The following is a 19,828-nucleotide window of genomic DNA, read 5'->3' on the forward strand; positions in this document are numbered from 1 at the left end:
TTTGCTTCTCTCAGTCTCTTGATATTGCTCCATCTAATTGTCTCTTTCTCTTTTGGTTCTTGTTCTCTCTCCTACTTCTCCTTTTCTCCTCCTTTCTCCTCCTCTTCCTTCTCCTCTTTCTGTCTCTGTGTGTGTCTGTCTCTGTCTCTCTCTCTCTCTCTCTCTCTCTCTCTCTCTCTCTCTCTCTCTCTCTCTTTCTCTCTCATCATCCTAGAAAGTTTCTGTATAAGAGTATAAGAAGTCTTTACAAGTCTCCTTCCACGAACTCCAAGAATCCTAGATAGAAGTCTAGCAGGGACCTCGGAGGTAATTGAGCTCAACTCTTTCATTTTATGAATAAGGAAACTGAGACCCAGAGAAACCATAGTTTGGGATCTAGAGCTAGCATAGACCTCAGAAGTCAGTTAATTCAAATCCCTCACTTTTCAGATGATAGAGGAGTAAAGTGAATTGTTAAAGATCTCTAACTGCTAAGATTTTAATCCCAGGCTTCTCCCTCCAACACTATTTCCAACGAAATGATGAAGTGAAATCTTAAAACTGCCATAGATTCTTAGAGAGAATAAGATGGGTATTCACAGGTTGGCAGGGCTGTGTGGTTATATGGATAGAGACAGAAACCATATAAATATCTTTCCATGGCTAAAATCCAAAATGCAAACTTTTTGCAAATGCCCGCAGGAATAATAATAATAATAGTTTAATAATAATAGATAATAGATAATAGTTTCTCTTCTCTTCCTCCTCATATTATCATCACAATATTTACCTGTTTACATTCTGAATTTCCCCCAGTAGAATGTAAACTCCCCCAGTAGAATGTAAGTTCCTCCCTCCAGCAGAATGTAAGCTCTTGAAGGGCAGGGACTAACTGTTTGGGTTTTTTTTTTGTTGTTTTGGGTTTGTTTGTTTTTTTTTTTTTTTGTCTTTTTTCATTTGTCTCTCCCAAGCCTATCACAGAGGAAGGGACTGACAAATGTTTATTAGATTAGCTTGGATTGGCTTGGATTTGGATAATAACTACCTCACTGGATTTGTGAAAAGAAGATGTTTTGTGAACCTTATAGAGTCATTAAAATGGGACCAATTTACAAGATTATAGAAGTATAGATCCTGAGCTGAGAATGTCTTCAGAAGCCATTTATTGTAAACACTGTTTTTTACAAATGAGAAAACAGATTCCTACAGTAAGAGAAGTTACTTGTCGAAGGTGTATAAGTGCTTGGTAGCAGACAAGGGATTTAAGCCCAAATTCCCATGATTCTCAATCAGTTGCTCTTCCTAGTCTATCCCTCTTCCTCTGTGTTATTTTAAAAAATGGAAGTGATTATTATTAAACTTGTTTGGGTTCCCTGGGAACCAGAAAGATGGGGGCCTGGGTATTGGGATAAGGGTTTCCTTCTCTATAAGGCCCTAGCATTGTTCAGAGGCAATGGACTTGTCCAAGTTCCAGATCTCCTGGTCTCTTGGGCCTGAGATAAGAGATAGGAGGTAGTGACTGAGAACATGTGGGAAGGAGGGGAACCAAAAGGAAATGGGCAGGCACCATGAAAAGGTATGGACTCCATTGACTGGAGGAGTCTGGAGATGCTGAGAAGTTTGATCCTACTCTGGAGGGCTTCTCTGACCCATTCTCAACCCGCTGCCATCAGGAACTTGGAGGTAAGAGGCTGAGGGAAGCGAGGATGGCTTAGGGGTTAAGAGAAGGGAGCCTGATCAAGGCTTAGGAAGATGAGAGACAAAGGGAAGCTTAGGAAGATGAGAAAGAGGGAGATTGAAAGAGGTGAGAGACCAAGGGAAGCTGAAGGAGTTGAGAGAGGCTGAGGGAGGTGAAGGAGACAAAAGAAGATGAGGGAGACAAGGAAGGCTAAGGGAAGTTGAGGAAGATCAAAAAGGCAAGAGAAATTGAGGGAGGCGAGGAAAGCCTAAAGGAGGCTGAAGGAGATCAGGGAGGCTGAAGAAGGCTGGGATCCTATTTCCTTCCTCTCTTCTTTTGGACTGACACAGAATGGAGTCCCACACTCACAGACTCCCTCCCCCTCTCTTGTGTTCTTTCTCTGACTGTCAGGTCTTCTGTCTCATTCTTAGTTTCTCACTTCCCCTACTTCATGGTGCCTTGCTCTCTGCCCTATGTCTCTATATCTGTCTCAATAGCTTCCTTTCTCTCTTACTCTTCCACTTTTGTGTGTTGCACTTTCAGTGTCTCCTACCTCTCACTGCTTCCCTATCTGCTTTCACACATTCTATTTCTCCTTATTTCTCACCCTGTCTCTCTCTGTCTTAATTTATTTTTCTGTCTCCTCTATGTGTGTGTCTGTCTCTCTGTCTCTCTCTCTATCCCTCCCTCTGCAGGGACAGAACAGAGGAGGGAGGACTGCCATCTTGCCCCTATCCCCATCTGAAGCAGCTCATGGAAAGTGGCCACTTTTGAAATCAAGACTTTTCCTACCCACCTTCCCAAGGTGATAAAAACATGAAGAGAAGAGATCCAAGTGTCCAGAGTTCCACATCACCTGCCAGCATCATTCCAGAGGTGGTACCCAGAACATTTGCTAAGAATTTGTTTGGTCATTTGACTCAGATTCCACCTTCTCTACTCCCTCACTCCTTCAAAGCTCATCCAAAAGGCCAACTCAAAAGCTTCATGAGCATCATTTAAAGACCAGGGGCAAGTCTAGCTGACCTGGAGACTTCCCCTCCCCCAAACTGGGATTTTTAATTGGTTTCAACCGGGAGCCCCTGGCTTCTGGGTGATAGGAAAAAGAGCTAGCCTGGCTTTCTAGCTGAATGATATTCAGAAGGATTTGCCATTTTCTCTGCCTCCAGCTACATGATAGGAGAGAATCCCAGAACTCTGGTCCCAGTTTTACCATGGAACAGCTGGGAATCCTTGGCCAAGTAAAATCCTCTTCCTATATTTACTTCACAGAATCATGGATTTATAAATCCTAAATATAGAACAAGAAGGGTCAAATGGGGAAACCTAGATTTCATGGGATGCTAAGATCTTATATCTAGAACAGGAAGGGTCCATCTGATCCGACTCTTTAATTTTACAAATGAGGTAACTGATTCCCATGAAGTGAGTTGCTCAAGGTCACATAATAGTGTCACAGGAAGGATTTAAACCTAGGTCCTCTCAGTCTTAGAATTGAAAAGTTTATCAAATCCTCCAATCCAAGAATCTCTTTTGTTCATCTGGAAGAGCCTCTGAGTGAAGACTTCTAGTGATGGAAAATCTCCCCAAGAAGTCCAATTCATTTTTTTCAGTCAGTTATTAGAACATTATTCCCTGACAAGAAGTCAAAATTTTCTCCCTCATCCTCTCTAGGACCAAGCAGAAGAAGGCTAACTGCTCTTCCAAAGATAACTCTTCAATTAGCTGAAATTCATCATCACCATCATATCTAGTATCTATATAACATTTTAAAGTTTACAAATCACTTTACAAACTTTTGGTTTTCACAATATAACAACAAATAGATGTTACTATTTTCTTCATTTTATAGATAAGGAAACTGAGACCTAAAAAAGTTAAGTGAATTGCACAAGGTCATACAGGCAGGATTTGAACTTGGGACATCAATCTATCCACTCTGCCACTTAGGTCATTTAAAATGGATTTTGTGGGTATCTGAAAATGAACCCACTCTTCCAAGGGGAGTCTGGCAAGGCAATCAAGTCATAAAAGGATTGGCTTCTTCCTAGTTCTGAGGACTTTGCTTCCACTGACTCCCCCCACATAAAATGAAGAAGGTTGGACTCCATGACTTTTTTTTTTCTTTTTTTGCTGAAGCAGTTGGGATTAAGTGACTTGCCCAGGGTCACACAGCTAGGAAGTGTTAAGGGTCTGAGACCAGATTTGAACAGGGCTGGCGTTCTATCTACTGCACCTCCTAGCTGCCCCAACTCCATGACTTCTAAGGTCCCTTTCAGTTCCTGATCTATAAGGAAGTAAGGCATTGGACAACAATTTGGTGACTCCCCAATTCTTGACTCTTGGTAAATTTCTGTTCAGGCATGGGAGGTCAGCTGTAATGGTTTGCTTATCTGATCCCTCTCAGCTCCCTTTGGCTTGTGACATTCATTAAGGGCTGCATAATGGGTTGCAATTTAACAAGCAATGCCCAGGGCTAGAAGGGACCTTGGAGGAGAACAAGGGCAACCTTTACCAGAACAAGAAACTGTGACAAAATGCTCAATGACTACTGGTTGGGCACATCCAATGGGAAGGACCCTACCACCTCCCAAGGATCCTATTCCAGTAAACAAGAGCTTTGTCAGGTTTTTCCTTTCCATCACCTGGGCCACCTTCTGGGGCTAAGCTAACCAAGTGCTAACCTAACCTAACTAAGCTAACCTAGTGCCTCTTGTATATGAGAATCCTTTAAATACTTGAAAGACAATGATCACATCCCCCTAAATCTTTTTTTTTCTCTAGAAAACATCCCCAATTTCTTCAACAGATTTAGTGTCCATGGAATGATCTCAAAGTTTGAGGGCAAACTTCTATAAGCTCCTCAGTTTGTTAACATCCTTCTATTATGTGATACCTAGAACCATGGACACAATATACTTGATACAGCCTACCAAGCAGAGGACAGCTAGTGATGATGACCTTCCTAGCAATCATGATTAGAAGAGAATGAGGAAACTGAGGTCCAGATAGATAAAATTACTGAGAATCATAGACTCATAACTTGAAGAGTCTCAGGAATCATCTTCTCTAGCCCCCTCATTTGGAGATGAGAAAAATGAGTTAAGTGACTTGGACAAGATCATATAAATCATGGGTGGCAACAGCAAACTTTGAATCCACTTTTTCTGACTTCAAAAAGAAAACATTCTCAACACTGTACCTTGTTGCTGCCATCCTAGTGTTCCCTCCTCTCCACCCCTCCCTCATTTAACTGGTGAGAAAGCTGAACATTCAGAGAGGGTATAGTGACCAGCCAAAGCAGCTAAAAACAGTCAGGATACAATTGTATTACAGTGTCCTCCCTATCTCTCTGTATCTGCTACCCCACCCTACCACCCCATCAGCTGACAAACAGAATCTATTTTCAGGAAGTAGCCCTGATAACCAAGATATAGGATCTGACAAGATAACAAATGACTGGCCACCATTCCTATCAGCCTTAGACCCACAGACTGGCCCAGAGCCCAAGAAGGTGCTTAATTGCTTTTCCTCATTGTAAGGTACAGATCTCCAGTGTCATTTCAGTTCCGGGTTGTCTGGAATGACCTTGAACTAATCAAATCATTTCTCTAGGCTTTAGCTTCCACACTTGCAAAATGGCAGTAATGATCCTCATCACTCCCGAGAGCCATTGTTCTAATCCTGCATCTGACACACTTGGAGACTCTGGACAAGTAACTTCCTCCTTCCAGTGTTCCAGTGTTCCCTGAGGTCAAATGCAAGGCAGGTGCCAACTTTTATTGGCAAAGGGAGTTTCCTATCCCTCCCCATCTCACAGGACTGGAATGAGAATCAAGAAAAGGGAAAAAAGTATGTAACAGTTGGCACAGAGGATAGAATTCCAGATCTGGACTTAGGAAGTCCTGCTTTCAAATTCTGCCTCAGACACCTGCTAGTTGTGTGACTCTAAGCAAGTCACGTCATTCTGTGTGCCTCAGTTTCCTCATCTGTAAAATGACCTGGAAAAGGAAATGGCAAATCACTCCAGCATCTCTGTAAGACTTGACTAAATAAATAATCAATTAAATAACTAAATGAACAAAATAAACTAAATAGTGAATAAAATTAAATAAGTAAATAATGAATAAACTAAATAATGAACAAAATAACTAAATATTCAATAATCAACTCAATAACAACAAAAGTACATTGCAACCATAAAACACTACACAAATGTGAGCTATCATTATAACTGTTAGTTGATTATTTTTTGTAATACATGTATTACTTGTATTTTGTGTGTTATTTGAGGATGCATTTTTGTGCATAGATGCTGGTCTTACTAAGACTAGTTGTCTCTGTTCTCTCCTTGTGAGTTTCTTGTCTATAACCTTCCATAAATTCTTTTTTTTTTTTTTTGAGGTTCTGCCTCACCTAGGCAACAGGTTTTTTTTTTTTTTTAATTTTCATAAATTCTTAATAGAGAATAGATTCAACAGTGTAGAAACCTGCCATTCCTTTGTCTAATATCTTAGGGAAACTAAGACTTCTCTTGGTATCTTGGTTTCTGTTGTCTAGCTTTCTCACTAAAGAATGATGATTAGAGCTCATATCAATCACTAAGCATTTATTAAGCACCTACAATGGGTCAGGCACTGTGCTAACTGCTGGGGTTACAAAAAAAAAAAAAGGGACAGAAACAGCCCTTTCTCTTAAAAAGCTTACAATATGTTACAGCTTACAAAGTTACAAAACCCCCAAGATGCTCTTGCAAGGTAGGAAATACAATTATAATGACACTTATTTTATGAATAAGTTACCTGAAGCTCATGAAAGAGAAATGATCTACAATATAATAGAGAGCAGGAAGGGACCTTAGCAATCGCCAGGTCCAATACTTTAATTTTTCAAATAAGGAAACTGAGGTCCACAGAAGGAAAATGACTTTTTCATGTCCAGCCAGGGGACAAGATGAGAATCAAATTCAAACTACGTGGTTTCCAATCCCCTGATCTGTTCATCATGCCTCGCTTCTTGTCCTTGTCCAAGGACACAAGTAACTATCAGACCTGTTTTTCTTTTTTTTCCTCTTTTTTTTATAATAGCCTTTTATTTTTCCAAGTACATCAAAGATAGCTTTTGACATTCACCTTTGCAAAACCTTATGTTCTGAATTTTTCTCCTTCCCTCCCTCCCTCGTTTTTCCCTCCCTAAACATGTGCAATTCTTCTGAAAATATTTCCATCTGACCAAAAAAAAACAAGCAAACAAACAATAACAACAACGAAGGTGAAAATACTATGCTTTTATCCACCTTCAGTCTCCTTAGTTCTCTCTGGATGCAGATGGCTCTTTCTACCACGAAACTATAGGAATTGCCTTAAATCACTTCACTGTTGAAAAGAGCCAACAGATCTGTTTTTCTAATGAGATCTTTGAACTCTGGGTCCATCATTCTCCTTTGCTCATCACACATGCCCTTGATGGAGTCCTTGTTATTATCATTTATTTTATCTCACATATGGCTATAAGTCCTCAAAGGGTGGTTTGAGGAATAAATTGATAAGATCCTCCTTTTTGAGCTGCAAGGATGCTCTATGATCAGTGAATCCAGCTTACTTTATTTATAGATAAGAAAATTGAGAGAAGGCAAAGAGGAGACAAGTCTTTGGAGTCCAAACCCAGCCTTCCTCCTAGCAGTGATTTCCTCTCCAGTGCTTTCAAGCCACTCAACTCAAGTCAGGTGACCTTGAACAAAGCAGTTCTCACTGAGCTCAGTTCCCTCAGTTGTAAAGTGAGGTATTAGAGTAGCTGTGGTGCTCTTAATCTTCTTTGGCCCCCTTGACATTCTAGTGAAACCTATGAACCACTTCTCAAGATCGTGTTGTTAAATGCTTAAAATAATATACACAAAGGATAGTGGAGGAGATGAATTTTAATGAAATGCAATTAAGAAAATATATAATTTATAAATATATTAATAAAACAACAAAATATAGATATACAATAATACATAAATATACAGTATGCATTATAAGAAATATATTCATATAAATTTTTGATAAATATAACAGATCGCATATATTATCTAGGAACATAATTAATATTATATAAATATAATTATATATAATGCATGTTATCTATAAATAGATCTCAGGTCAAGAACCCCTGGGATCTGTGTATTCCCTTCTAATTAACAATCTGCAATTCTGTGATGTTATGAATAAGTCAGATGTAGAGGACTGAGGTTCTAGTACAGAACATGCCCCTGTTTAATCACTCCCTTTCTCTGGGCCTCAGTTTCCCTCATTTGTAAAATTAGCTCCTCCAGCCCCTTTAGTCTACAAATTATATGGTCTCCTTGGACCCCAAGAGTCACTGGACCACAAGGTCCACAGTTATTCTCTGACTCTCACAATGCTGTCTGGTCCCTTCTCCCTTCCTCATCCCAGAAGCAGCTTCAGAGTCCATAGCCTTGTTGCCTTGCACATGATTAACTCTTAATCAAAGCTTCTTGAATTAAATTGACTCAGTACCCACACCATTGGCCAAACAAAGCCCTATCTGAGTCCTGCTCCAAGACAAATCCATCTCCTCTTGGCATTCAAAATGTTTCATCACAAGGGCTTGATGTTTCTGAATCCCAAGCATTGGAGTCCCCTAGGCTGCTGATGTCTGAGCAGTGATGTCAAGTGAGAAAGGAGGAGGTGGCTTCTTAAAAAAAAATAAAATAAAAAAGACCCAGGGCTCATGTGCATGCAAAATATGGGAAACTCCCTCAAATTGGTGCTACTTCCTTATCTACCCTGCCCCACACTCTGGGTTTCAGTTTCCCCTTTGTGACTTTTTCCCTCTTTAGATCTGCCCTCGGTAGTTCTATAGTATACTATAATAGCATTTCTTTAGATTATGTTTTACATATGTTTTTACGTATTCTTTTCCACCCAATTCTGAGTCGGATAAGACTAATACTATCATGCCCATTTTACAGATGAGGAAAATAAAGTTCAGAGAGGCAATGTAATATGATGCAAAGGATCATAGATGTGCAATCATAGTTCTTATCTAGTGTTAGTAACTAACCTTGTAGTTACAAGGAAGTCAGTTCTGGTCTCTGGGCCTCAATTTATTCATCTGTAAAATGGGAGTCATTGTAGAACCTACCTCATAGAATTGTTATAAAGATCCAGTGCTATCATGAATGTGTGGGGCTTCAAATACTATAGAAATCCCAGAAGTGACTTTTGTAATGCCAATGTGTTGCCTATAATAAATACTTAATAGATGTTTTCTCATTCATCATATTCCATTTTCATCTATAGTTGCTGTTTTGTTTTATTATTGTTATTAGCTATGTTACCTTGAGTAAAGTTTTAGATTGGAAGGGATTGAACTAAACTGGATTGGATTAAGCCAGATTGGATTGGACCGGATTGAACTGAATTGCTCTGAACTGGATTATAGAGGATTGGCTCTCAATTGGACTGGACTGCATTGGACTAGACTAGATTGACTGGGCCTGAACTGGAATGGATTGAATTGCATTGGATTGGACTTGGTTTGGACTTGACTACGTTCACTTGGACTAGATTGGATTGTACTGGATTAAATTGGTTTAGACTAGTCTGGACTGAATTGGACTGCATTGAATTGATGTGGACTGGATCGCAATTGGACTGGACTACATTGGACTAAACTAGATTGACTTGGACTAGACTGGATTTTATTGGGCTAGAATGAGTTGAATTGCAATGGATTAGACTGGTTTGGACTTGACTACATTCACTTGGACTAGATTGGATTGGATTAAATTGATTTAGACCAGTTTGGACTGGGATGAACTGATCTGGACTGTTCTCAATTGGATTGGACTAGACAGAACTGGACTGAATTGGACTGGGTTGAATTACATTGAGTTGGACTGGATTGGATTAGACTGGATTGAATTGGTTTAGACTAGACTGGACTAATATGGGCTGGATTGGACTGGATTGAATTGAATTGATCGGGACTATATTAGAGTGACTGGTCTCAATTGGACTAGACTGTATTGGACTAGGTTGGATTGGATTAGATTGGACTAGATTAGAATGGGTTGAATTGCATTGAATTGGGCTAGGCTGGATTGGACTAGATTACATTGATTTGGACTGGATTAGATTCGACTGGATTGAATTGGTTTGGACTAGATTGGATTGGACTAAACTAGATTGAACTAGACTGGATTGAACTGAATCAGACTAGACTGGATTAGACTAGACTAGACTAAATTGAATTGGATTGGATTGGACTGGGAAGTATAAACTCAGAAAAATCACAAAGCTTTCTCAGGGTCCCACAGCTATTTAAGAGTCAGAGCCTGTTTTCTGATTCAAGCTTTCTGGCTCTTTGCTAGATGATTTTCCTACATGACACAAGGCAGTCATAGCCATAAATGTCCCTCCCACCTCTGACCTCTTCCGTGACCAGTGCTCTTTTCCAGGCCAGTAAGTGGGGGGATTTTTTCCCCCTCTACCCATCTTCCCCTTTGAGCTAACTGTTCCTCTGAAGGCTTGATCAGAGCAACTGAAATAGAATGAGCCATATGACTTGCTGGAAATAAACGTGCCGAGGCACTGTTTATACCCTTTACAAACCTCATAAACATTGAATTTAGATTGCTCCCCCCTTCCATAACATAGAAGGAAACTCCCAGAATTGCTAAACTATGTTTTAGTTCCTTATCTAAAATCTCCAAATGTTCATCGACCATTTTTTTTAAATCCTTGATTCTATGTTTAAGCTAAGAGAAATAATTGACTTCATGAAACCCAACCAAAAAGTTTATAATGGGGATACTGCAGCCAAGACAAATTCAATGAAGGTAATGAAGCCAGTTAGGGGCTGAGCTAGAAAGGGCATGAGGGCTTTGGAGCCAACAATTGCCTACCTCTACACTTGGGCTTTTTTCTTCTTTTTCCACATTCTTTCTTTCTTTTTTTTTTTTTTCCTCCCCCTGAGGCTGGGGTTAAGTGACTTGCCCAGGGTCACACATCTAGGAAGTGTTAAGTGTCTGAGATCAAATTTGAACTCAGGTCCTCCTGAGTTCAGGGCTGGTGTTCTATCCACTGCATTACCTAGCTACTCCTCTTCTTCACATTCTAATCTGCTCTTTGCAGCATCAACATGCAACCATGAGCCCCCTAAATGGACTTCCTTATTATCCCTAAGGCTTCCATTCACATTGCCATGAGACTTCTCATTCTGGACTAGCCAAAAGGAAGTCCACATGTTTCCAGTCTTGCTCAATATTTATCCTTTTCACACACCGGCCTTCGTGCTTCTCCTCACATGTGATATTTCATCTCTTATCTCCAAATGCTTGCACGGGTTGTCCTTCATACCTAGAATGCAACCCCCTCCTCCTGGCTGCTCCTTTAAAATCTCTAATTTGCTTCAAAGATTTGCTCAAATGTCACTTTTGCGAGGAAGCTTTTCCTGATCTTCCTAGTCCTTTCCCAAACTATCCTATATGTACTTTGTATATACTTATATGTGTATTTGCTATCCTCCAATAGACTACAAGCTCCTTGAGGGCTTTTTGTATTTCTTTTTGTATTTCTTTTGTATTTCTTTCCCTTCTGTGTGCCTGACACATAGTAGACCCTTCAGAAATGCTCACGCTACCCATTGGTGCTACCCATCATCGCTAAGCTGAGATAATAGAATGTTAGACACTGAAGATCCCTTAGAGGATGCATTTCTCCTCTTTCATCTTCAGAAGAGAAACAGAAGAAGACAGACGCTAATTAAAGGTAGTTCTAGACATAGAACCCAAATCTCTTGATCTTAGGCTCAGTGCCCTTTTCCAAGTCTATAGTTTCTTCCTTTTAAATATTCTTTCCTTTAGTCATGGCTACCTGTTCCTCTGAAGACTCGATCGGAACAACTGAAATAGAAAGAGCTACATGACAAGACCCTTTGGGCTTCTCTAACAAAGAAGGGAACCAGGAGTGCATGTGACCACCCTGCATCATATAGTTAATGGAGCAAATTCACTCACTCTTCCATTTTCTCTCCTCCCTCAAAAACCTGCTAAAATGAAGAGGGAGGAAGGTCTCCATAAACACACAAACATAATATTTAATTTCTCTTGAATGAGGTAAGAAATTTTGCAATTAATCCTTAGGAAGGATCTTAAGGAATTAAGGATCTTAAGATTTGGATCTTGGAAATCAATTAGTCCAATCTCCCTCCCAAGCTAGCATCTATTCAATAGCATCCCTGATAAGAGTTGTGTCAATGAGCTGGGGACAATGTGGCGTAGTAGAAACCTTTTTCTTTTATACCAGAGATGGGGACCTCAGTACGTCCCAAAGCAAGATATGTCAATGGGCAACTCTGACTGGCAGGAAGTTCTTTCTTATTGACCTTAAATCTGTCTCCTTGTAACTTCCTCAGTTCTCATTCAAGATAAATTGCAAGGGAATTCCCAAGGTCCAAGAGGGAGGTTGGAGTGGGGAGGACAGAATTTGATGGATTAGAAAGATCCCTGGCTCCAGGGTCAATAAAAATTGGGATAAAATTCTACCTCTGATGTTTATTATCTGTCTGACTCTGGACAAACCATTTGCTTCAATTTTCTCATCAGGAAACAAAGGGATTGTACGAGATGGTCTCTGAGGTCCTTTACAACTTCAAACCCATGACCCTAGAATCCCATGAGAGTCCTTTCTTCTGTTGATCTTAAATCTGTCTTCTTGTAACTTCTCAGTTCTCATTCAAGATAAATTGCAAAGGAATTCCCAAGGAATTGTGGATCTGACTCCAATTTCTGAGGTGACATTTGATAATCCCCACATCCCTGTCTCAGAGTAGCAACGATCAGAACTAGGACCAGAGCAGAAGGGTCACAACAAAAGAATATCTGAAAAGACCAAGCCATATCATTTGATATGATGCAGTTTTTTATTATGAGGCAGAGAAAATAGTGATGAGATTAATAAGCCTAAAGGAGCCTACAGCTAGGACTGGAGATCATCTAGTTCAACCATTTCATGTGGCAGATAGGAAACTGAGGCCCAGAGCAGGAATATGACTTGCCCAGAGTCACACTGTTAGTGAGTGACTCAGACAAGATTTGAACTCAGATCTCCTGATTTTACAGCTACCATATCATGTACCTACTTAATGCTGTGGTCTCTCTGGATCTGGATAAGGAAGGGACTAGAAACCATGACATGAAAAGATCAAAAGAAAGAATAGGTAAGGCTTAGCCATATTGGGAGTTGAAGGGGAAGAACTATCTTCCAATCAGAGCTGTCACAAAGCTCTGCCTTCTGAGGTAGTGAGCTCCCTGTCCGTAATGTTATTCAAGAAGAGGTTGGACAACCACTTCTCATGAATACTTAAAAGGAACTTTTTTTTTTTTCCCCCTACATTCAACCTGGAATAGATTGTGTCTCTTCCAGCTCTGAGATTCTGCTTCATTTATATGCATGAGATCTCACTGAACAGAAGTTTCCTCTAGAGTTTGGCCCAAAGCACCTCTTTAAGGTCCCTAGAATAGAAATATAGAAGGACTTCCTGTGTGAGTGATTGCAACATCTGGAAGGAATCTTGAGGGCTAAAATATAAATAATCCCAGGCCAGAAAGGAACAATGTACACAAATGAACCCCAGACTTTTCTTCAAGAAAGTGGGTTAGAATTCTGTTTTAGACATACTCCCTAGCTGTGTGACACTCTGAACCTCAGTGTCTTCCATCTGTAAAATGGGGCTCCTAAAAGCAACATAGAAATCAGCAATGTAGTAGAGTCTCCGAAAAGCTAACATCATCTTAGCCTGTATTATAGGGGGCATAACGGCCAAAACAAGACAGAGAATGGACCTCCCGTATTTTCTGTGGTCAGAGCACACCAAGAACCACAGGACTGGCCATGAATAAGCAAGAGAAAGTCTACCACCATGTTGTCAAAGGATCTGGAAGCCAGGCCATCCAAGGATTAGTAGAAAGAACTGGGTGTTTAGCTTAGAGAAGGCTTAGGGACCTAGCTTCAAGTGTCCATAAGTGTCAAGTGTCCATAAGACTATTGTGGAGAAATTCATTTCATTCTGCTGGGCCCAGAGGGCAAAAATAGAATCTGCCAAAAGGCAGATTTCAAGTGTAAATATGAAAAAACTTTCTAATGATTATATCAACCCCAAAGCAGAATAGCTTAACTTAAGCAAGGATGGCAGCTAGGTGGCGCTGCAGGGGATAGAGGTGTTAGGACTGGAGTGGGGAAGACTCATCCTCCTGAGTTCAAATCCAGCCTTAGACACGTAGTAGACCCTGGGCAAATCACTTCACCCCCTTTGCCTCAGTTTCCTCATCTGTAAAATGAGCCAGAGAAGGAAACAGCAAACCACTCTTGTATCTCTGCCAAGAAAACCCCAAATGGGGTTGACTGATTGAAAAATGACTAAATACAAGCAATGAAGTCCCCATTAGTGGAGATGTTCATCAGATGAAGGTTGTTATAAAGGGTATTCCAGCTCATGACCAGGCTGGGTTATACCTTTGAGGATTCCTTCTCACTCAGATTCTATAAGTTAAAATGCCGAGGGAACTTAAAATTTTTCTAGTCCACCATTTTCATTTTACAGGTGGGGAAACTGAGTCCAGAGAAATTATCCCAAGCTTACATAGCTAGTAAATGGATAATATAGCAGGCAAACTCAGTTTCTTGACTCCGGAACCAGTTCTCTACACAATACTATCCAGTCTTGATTGGATTAAATTCTCCTTCCCTCACACAGAGCTTGTCCCCTTCTCGCTTCCCAGACCATTTCCTCCCTCTCCAAGTACTCACACTGTGGGAATATATTCTCCAGGAAAGGCATTGGTGGTGTAGCTGATGAGGAGGCAAGTTTTACCCACAGCTCTGAAATGAAGAAGAGACAGAGAAGTTCAGTGGTTTCCACTTTGTATTTCCCTTCTCCAGCTTCTAAGCCTCAATGTCCCCATATGTAAAATGAGAGATTTGGAACCGATAGTGTCTCCCAGCTGCCATTCCTTATTCTAAGGTCTTCTCAGTTCTGATATTTCCCATTCTCAAGGCCCTCCCACCATTGATGTTTTGTGTTCCAAGATCCCTCCAAATTCTGAATTTCTAAGGTTCTATAGTCAAAGATTGCATAACGTATCCCATAATGGCTTCCTTGGCCCACCTCTCCCATCCCTTTCTGTTTTTTCCATTTCTTTGGAATCCAAGCTATAAAGAATGGGAGGAGAAAGAAGGCACTGAGAAGCACACCTGAGCTAGGGGTGGGAGGAAAGGGGGTTTTCCTGGGTCAGGTACAAGGTGTAAAGACTGGCCTCCACATTAACTTCCTGTCTAGGGACCAATTTACTTGTAAAGTTTCCTTTTCTTTCCATCCCTCTCGGGTTCAGTTTCTTTTCCCTGGGGGCCCCCTTTCCCCCCTCCCCATTTTGAATAAGAGGAGAGTTTGGCTCACCAACTTCCGCTGAAAAACCAGTTCAGAGAAATAATAAGGGGGGAAAGGAGGGGGAAGGGATCAGTAGAGATGATACCCTAGCGCCATTAACTCTCTAAGTGCCAATTAGGGACCGGACTGGGTCCTCTTCACCTGTACAGAACCCTCCCCAATCAGTTCAAAAAAGTGCCTCCAAGTTTGGAGACTTGTTTTGGAGGTCTAGCCTCCGCCTCTGTGTGTGTGTGTGTGTGTGTGTGTGTGTGTGTGTGTGTGTGACCTTGGACAAGTAACCCTGGGCTTTAAGTTCCTCACCTGTAACACCAAAGAGTTAGATTTCTTCTCAGCTCTAACATTTCAAATAATCTCTGCTCTGACATTTCATTTTCTAAGTTCTCTCCTAGCTCAGACATTCAAGGTTCTAAGATCCCTCTAACCCTAGCATTCTATGCTCCAAGTTCCCAATTCTTCTTCTCAGTTCCATCCCTCCACCCTACTCTGACCTTCTGTGTTCTGAGAGCCTTCCCAGCTCTGCCATTCCACATTCCAAGGCCTTCCCAGCTCTGCCATTCCACATTCCAAGGCCTTCCCAGCTCTGCCATTCCACATTCCAAGGCCTTCCCAGCTCTGCCATTCCACATTCCAAGGCCTTCTCCCAGCTCTGCCATTCTATAGGCTAAGGCCATTTCCCAGCTCTAATATTATTTAGGGTTCTAGGATCCATCCCTCCTAACTCTAGCATTCTATGCTCTAAGTTCTCGACCTTTCTTCCACCCTTCCATTCTATCTCTGACTTATGTTCTTGAGGGCCTTCTCAGCTCTGACATCCCACATTTCAAGGCTCTCTCTCAGCTTTATGTTCCTGTCCTACATGGAGTCTTTCTGGTTCCTGGTTCTCCCCATCTCTTCCCTATACAAAATGTCACATCCTAGTCTTCAAACAAACAAAGCTTGGAAATAACAAGGTCATCCCTTTGCAGAAAAGAAAGTGGAGACTATGAGGAGGTGATTTATTTGAGGTCATACCAGGAAGAGTTAGAGCCCGAATCCCAGTAGAGGGTGACAGAAAATCAGAAGATTTAATATCTGAAGAAAACATGGAGTCTTTCCCTCCACCCCATCTTTATCTCACAAAGAAAGAAAAAAAAAAAAAACAATCAGATAATTCCAATAATTTGTCCAAGGTTGAAAAGGTTGCAAGTAGCAAATCTCACAGGCAAAAAGCTTTTAGATTCAGAACTGCCAGGGATCATGGAAATCATCTAGCCTAAGACTTTTTTCTTTATAATAGATAAGGAAACTGAGCAGCTGGAAGGATCCCCAAAGGTCCAAAGACCATCCCCTTTATTTTGCAGAAGCAGCTCAGAGGGACTTGCCCAATGTCACACAGTTAATAACTGATTCCAGGTCCAGTACTCGGTGAGATTTGAGCCAAATTTATATTTCAGGACTCGGTCTACACGACTTCCAATTTCTTCTCACATTAATGTTCATATCCATCAAGGTTCTCTCACCCCAACCAACTTTCATATTACCTCTAAAGACCAACAAGATCCCAATATGGCGGTGGGAACAAATAGAGGTCTAGCCATGGCTCTGGCCATGATTTCCCCAGAGATGGGAGAAAGGAAACCATCTTCCGGCCCTACCAATGGCCTGGGTTGCTTCAAGGATGCACCAACGCCCACGATGCTGAGCTCAGTGTAGGTACAGAATCTTAGCCCCACCCTACCCTCCGGCCCCATTTTCAACAGATTTAGGGTGGGGGCTGGCTGAGGAAAGCGAGTTATAATAGCCCAAACCATCATTATCCCCCCCCCAGAAGATTTCTGTCACAGAGAGAAGAGACATGAGTTTTTATAGCTGTTCCCCATCAGCTTCTAAGTTCTAGAAGGCACAGAATGCTCTTAGGGTAAAGGGAAAGGGATTGGGGAAGAAGCTGGCAAGAGAAACACAGACTAGTGAGAAAATTTAACATTGGTAACCTGCCCCAACCTCAGGCCCCAGGGAAGATGCCCCAGCTCCTGGTCCAGAAGCAAAGCAAGATACCTACCCATCTCCCACCACCACACATTTGATAGCCTGCATGTCCTCTGGGCTCCTGGAGGTGTTGAGGTGAGGAGAAAGGAGAAGCCTGACTCCTCTCTGACAGCCAAGGAAGGAGGGAAGCAACCTCCCAAGGAGAGAGACAGAGAGAAGGAGCAAAAATAATAATTAACAGGTTGGTAGTTTGGCAGGTCGTTGGAGAGCAGTGGGGGGAAGCGGAAGGGGAACTGACTTACTCAATCTGCTGCCTCCCCCGCCCCCCAGCGCCAGCCACCGTTTGTAGGAGGCGGGGCGTGTGGTTTGAAAGAGAAGTTTGGGCCCCTTTGGGTGGCTGAGAGCCCCAGCGCTCCAGAGCACCTTAAAAGAAGGTCACCTTGGCAAAGTAAATGGTGGGGCGGCTGCTGATCCTGTGGGGCAGCCGATTTTATGACTCCTGTTTTGTTTTGTTTTTTTATTTTAATTTAGTGCCTGTTATGCATGAAAGGTAGCCCCTCCTTACCTCTACTGGACAGAACCTGTCTCCTTCTTCTTTAGACACAGTTTCAGCATTATTTTCTGTAGAAAACTTCTCCTGATCTCCCCAAATGACAAAGTTACTCAGTGACCTCGTATTTATTCTCCTAAGAGTTGTGCTGGAGCCAACTCAAACAGAAAGTCGATTGTTAAATTCTGAGTGTGAGTATCTACACCTGGGAAATCCCCCAATGCTACAACATCAGATCTCCATTTATCATTTTGCTGATTGACTAGGCTTAAGAAAGGAATGGAGAAAAAAGTTAGGGAAGATTAAAAGTCAAAGCCTGACCTGCATTTCCACAACTCCTAGAGAGTTGATTGTTTTTTTTGTTTTTTAATTTGTTAAAGCTTTTTATTTTTCAAAACACATGCAAGGACAGTTCTTCAACATTAGCCCTTGCAAAACTCTGTGTTCCAATTTTCCCTCCCTTCTCCCATGGCCTCCCCTGGATAGCAAGTAGTCCAATATATGTTAAACATGGTAGAAATATGTTAAATCCAATATATGCATACATATTATTGTGCTGCACAAGAAAAAAAGAGAAGCAAAATAAAATGCAAATAGACAACAACAAAAAAAGTGAGAATGCTATGTTGTGTTCCACTCTGTTTCCATGGTTCTCTTTCTGGGTGTAGATGGCTCTCTCCATCACTGAACAATTGGAACTGGTTTGAACCAGAGAGTTGATTGTTGAATAGATACCCAGACACACTCTGGTTATAAGGACTGTATTTGTATATCATCTCCCTCACAGGGAGAGATGTTTCATTCTTTGTCCTTGAACCCCCTGCACCAAGCAGAGCCTTTTGTATTTCATAAATGTTTATAGATTGCTGGTTTGATTGAAAGGATGCCTGTTCAGTAATAGTTTAGAATGGACGCCTTCTAAGGGTTCTTATGATTTGGAGATTCTAGTATTTTATGAAATATCAGAAGTTTCTTTTTTCTTGGATTTTTTTTTCCTCATTAGGAAAAGGTAAGACCAAGCTCCCTTTCATTATGGTACCATGACCAATGTTTCCTAGCTTTCAGAGCTTCCCTTTCCATCATAAGGCAAAGAGGAGAAACAGTGTCATAGAGTTCAGAGCTTGTCCAACTTTGTATTATAGAAGCAGAACTGAAGCCCAGAGAGAGCAAGGGATAAATCAATACTCACAGAGCCTTGAACTACAGGCTTTCTTTCAGTACACCAGGACAACCTCCTCAAAGCAAACGAAGAAACCCAGTGGAGTCATAACCAGTACAAGGCCAATGGAGCTGTGTCCCAGGGTGCTGACATCCAGTTGGGGTAAGTTTCCTGCTCATGGCAACTACTCTGCTCGCCCCTCACCTTGGGGTGTTTTCATGGGGATATGGTTTCCAGATAAAGAAGGTAGACATTCCAGGTAAAGGCACCAGCAAAAGCAAAGGAACATTGTCATCATTCCCCAGGCAACTCACTAACACATATAAGTGATATTATAGAAGTACATTTGAGAGGAACAGCAACAATCAACCTTGTGCGGTCTGAGGGCCAAGGCCATTATTGCTAAAGGGAATCAGGACAGTCTTCCTGGAGGAGGCCCTTATTTGGAGAATGAAGGAGTTGGACTAGATTCCCTAGCTCTAATCTGTTGTTTTTTTCTTTGGGTTCCTAGAGAATCCTGTAGCCAAGGCCCTGTTTTTTGTTTTTCTGGTTTTTGACTGAATAACAGTCATGGACCTCAAGGGTAGAGAGGAGGTTTGATGGCCTTCCCGGTACGAGAATCAGTTGAAACAGAGGAACTTTTGTGTCTAGCTCATATTTCTCCTGGGGATCCCCAGGCAAACTAGCTCTCTACCCATCCCTAGATCCTGCATTACTACTTATCGGTTGTGTAATCTTAGCCAAGTTACTCTCTCTCTGCTCTCACTTCTCTCCTTTTAAAAATCAAGGGAATAGATTAGCGTGTTCCCATTTCAGATTTGAAGCATTTCCTTTAGAAGTTCAATGACTTGTTTAAGATCACATAGAGAGTGAGAAGCAGAACCGGAATTTAGACCTAAATGAAACTGGGGAGGAACTCAGAGATGAAACCAATTTAGGTTAATCATTGAGGGGAATAACATGGAAAGAATGTAATAACTCAAGTTAGGCAGGATGGGAGTTGGTTCTATGGCATTTAAAATACAAAATGAGGAGATGTAGTTTC

General features: G+C 41.4%; 1 protein-coding gene across 1 annotated transcript in view; it reads right to left on the bottom strand.

The window, feature by feature from the left end:
* RAC2 (Rac family small GTPase 2) overlaps positions 1 to 17,313 on the bottom strand; it is a 35,891-nt gene extending 18,578 nt beyond the window's left edge. Inside the window, exons 1-2 of the mRNA XM_074271617.1 lie at positions 17,148 to 17,313; positions 14,473 to 14,544 (exon numbers count right to left, since the gene is read on the bottom strand). Coding sequence (XP_074127718.1) covers positions 14,473 to 14,544; positions 17,148 to 17,182 — 107 coding nt within the window. The 5' untranslated portion in view covers positions 17,183 to 17,313. The remainder of the gene's footprint in view (positions 1 to 14,472; positions 14,545 to 17,147) is intronic.
* Positions 17,314 to 19,828: the final 2,515 nt, after the last annotated feature.

This window comes from Sminthopsis crassicaudata, chromosome 5, assembly GCF_048593235.1.
Source record: "Sminthopsis crassicaudata isolate SCR6 chromosome 5, ASM4859323v1, whole genome shotgun sequence".
NCBI lineage: Eukaryota > Metazoa > Chordata > Mammalia > Dasyuromorphia > Dasyuridae > Sminthopsis > Sminthopsis crassicaudata.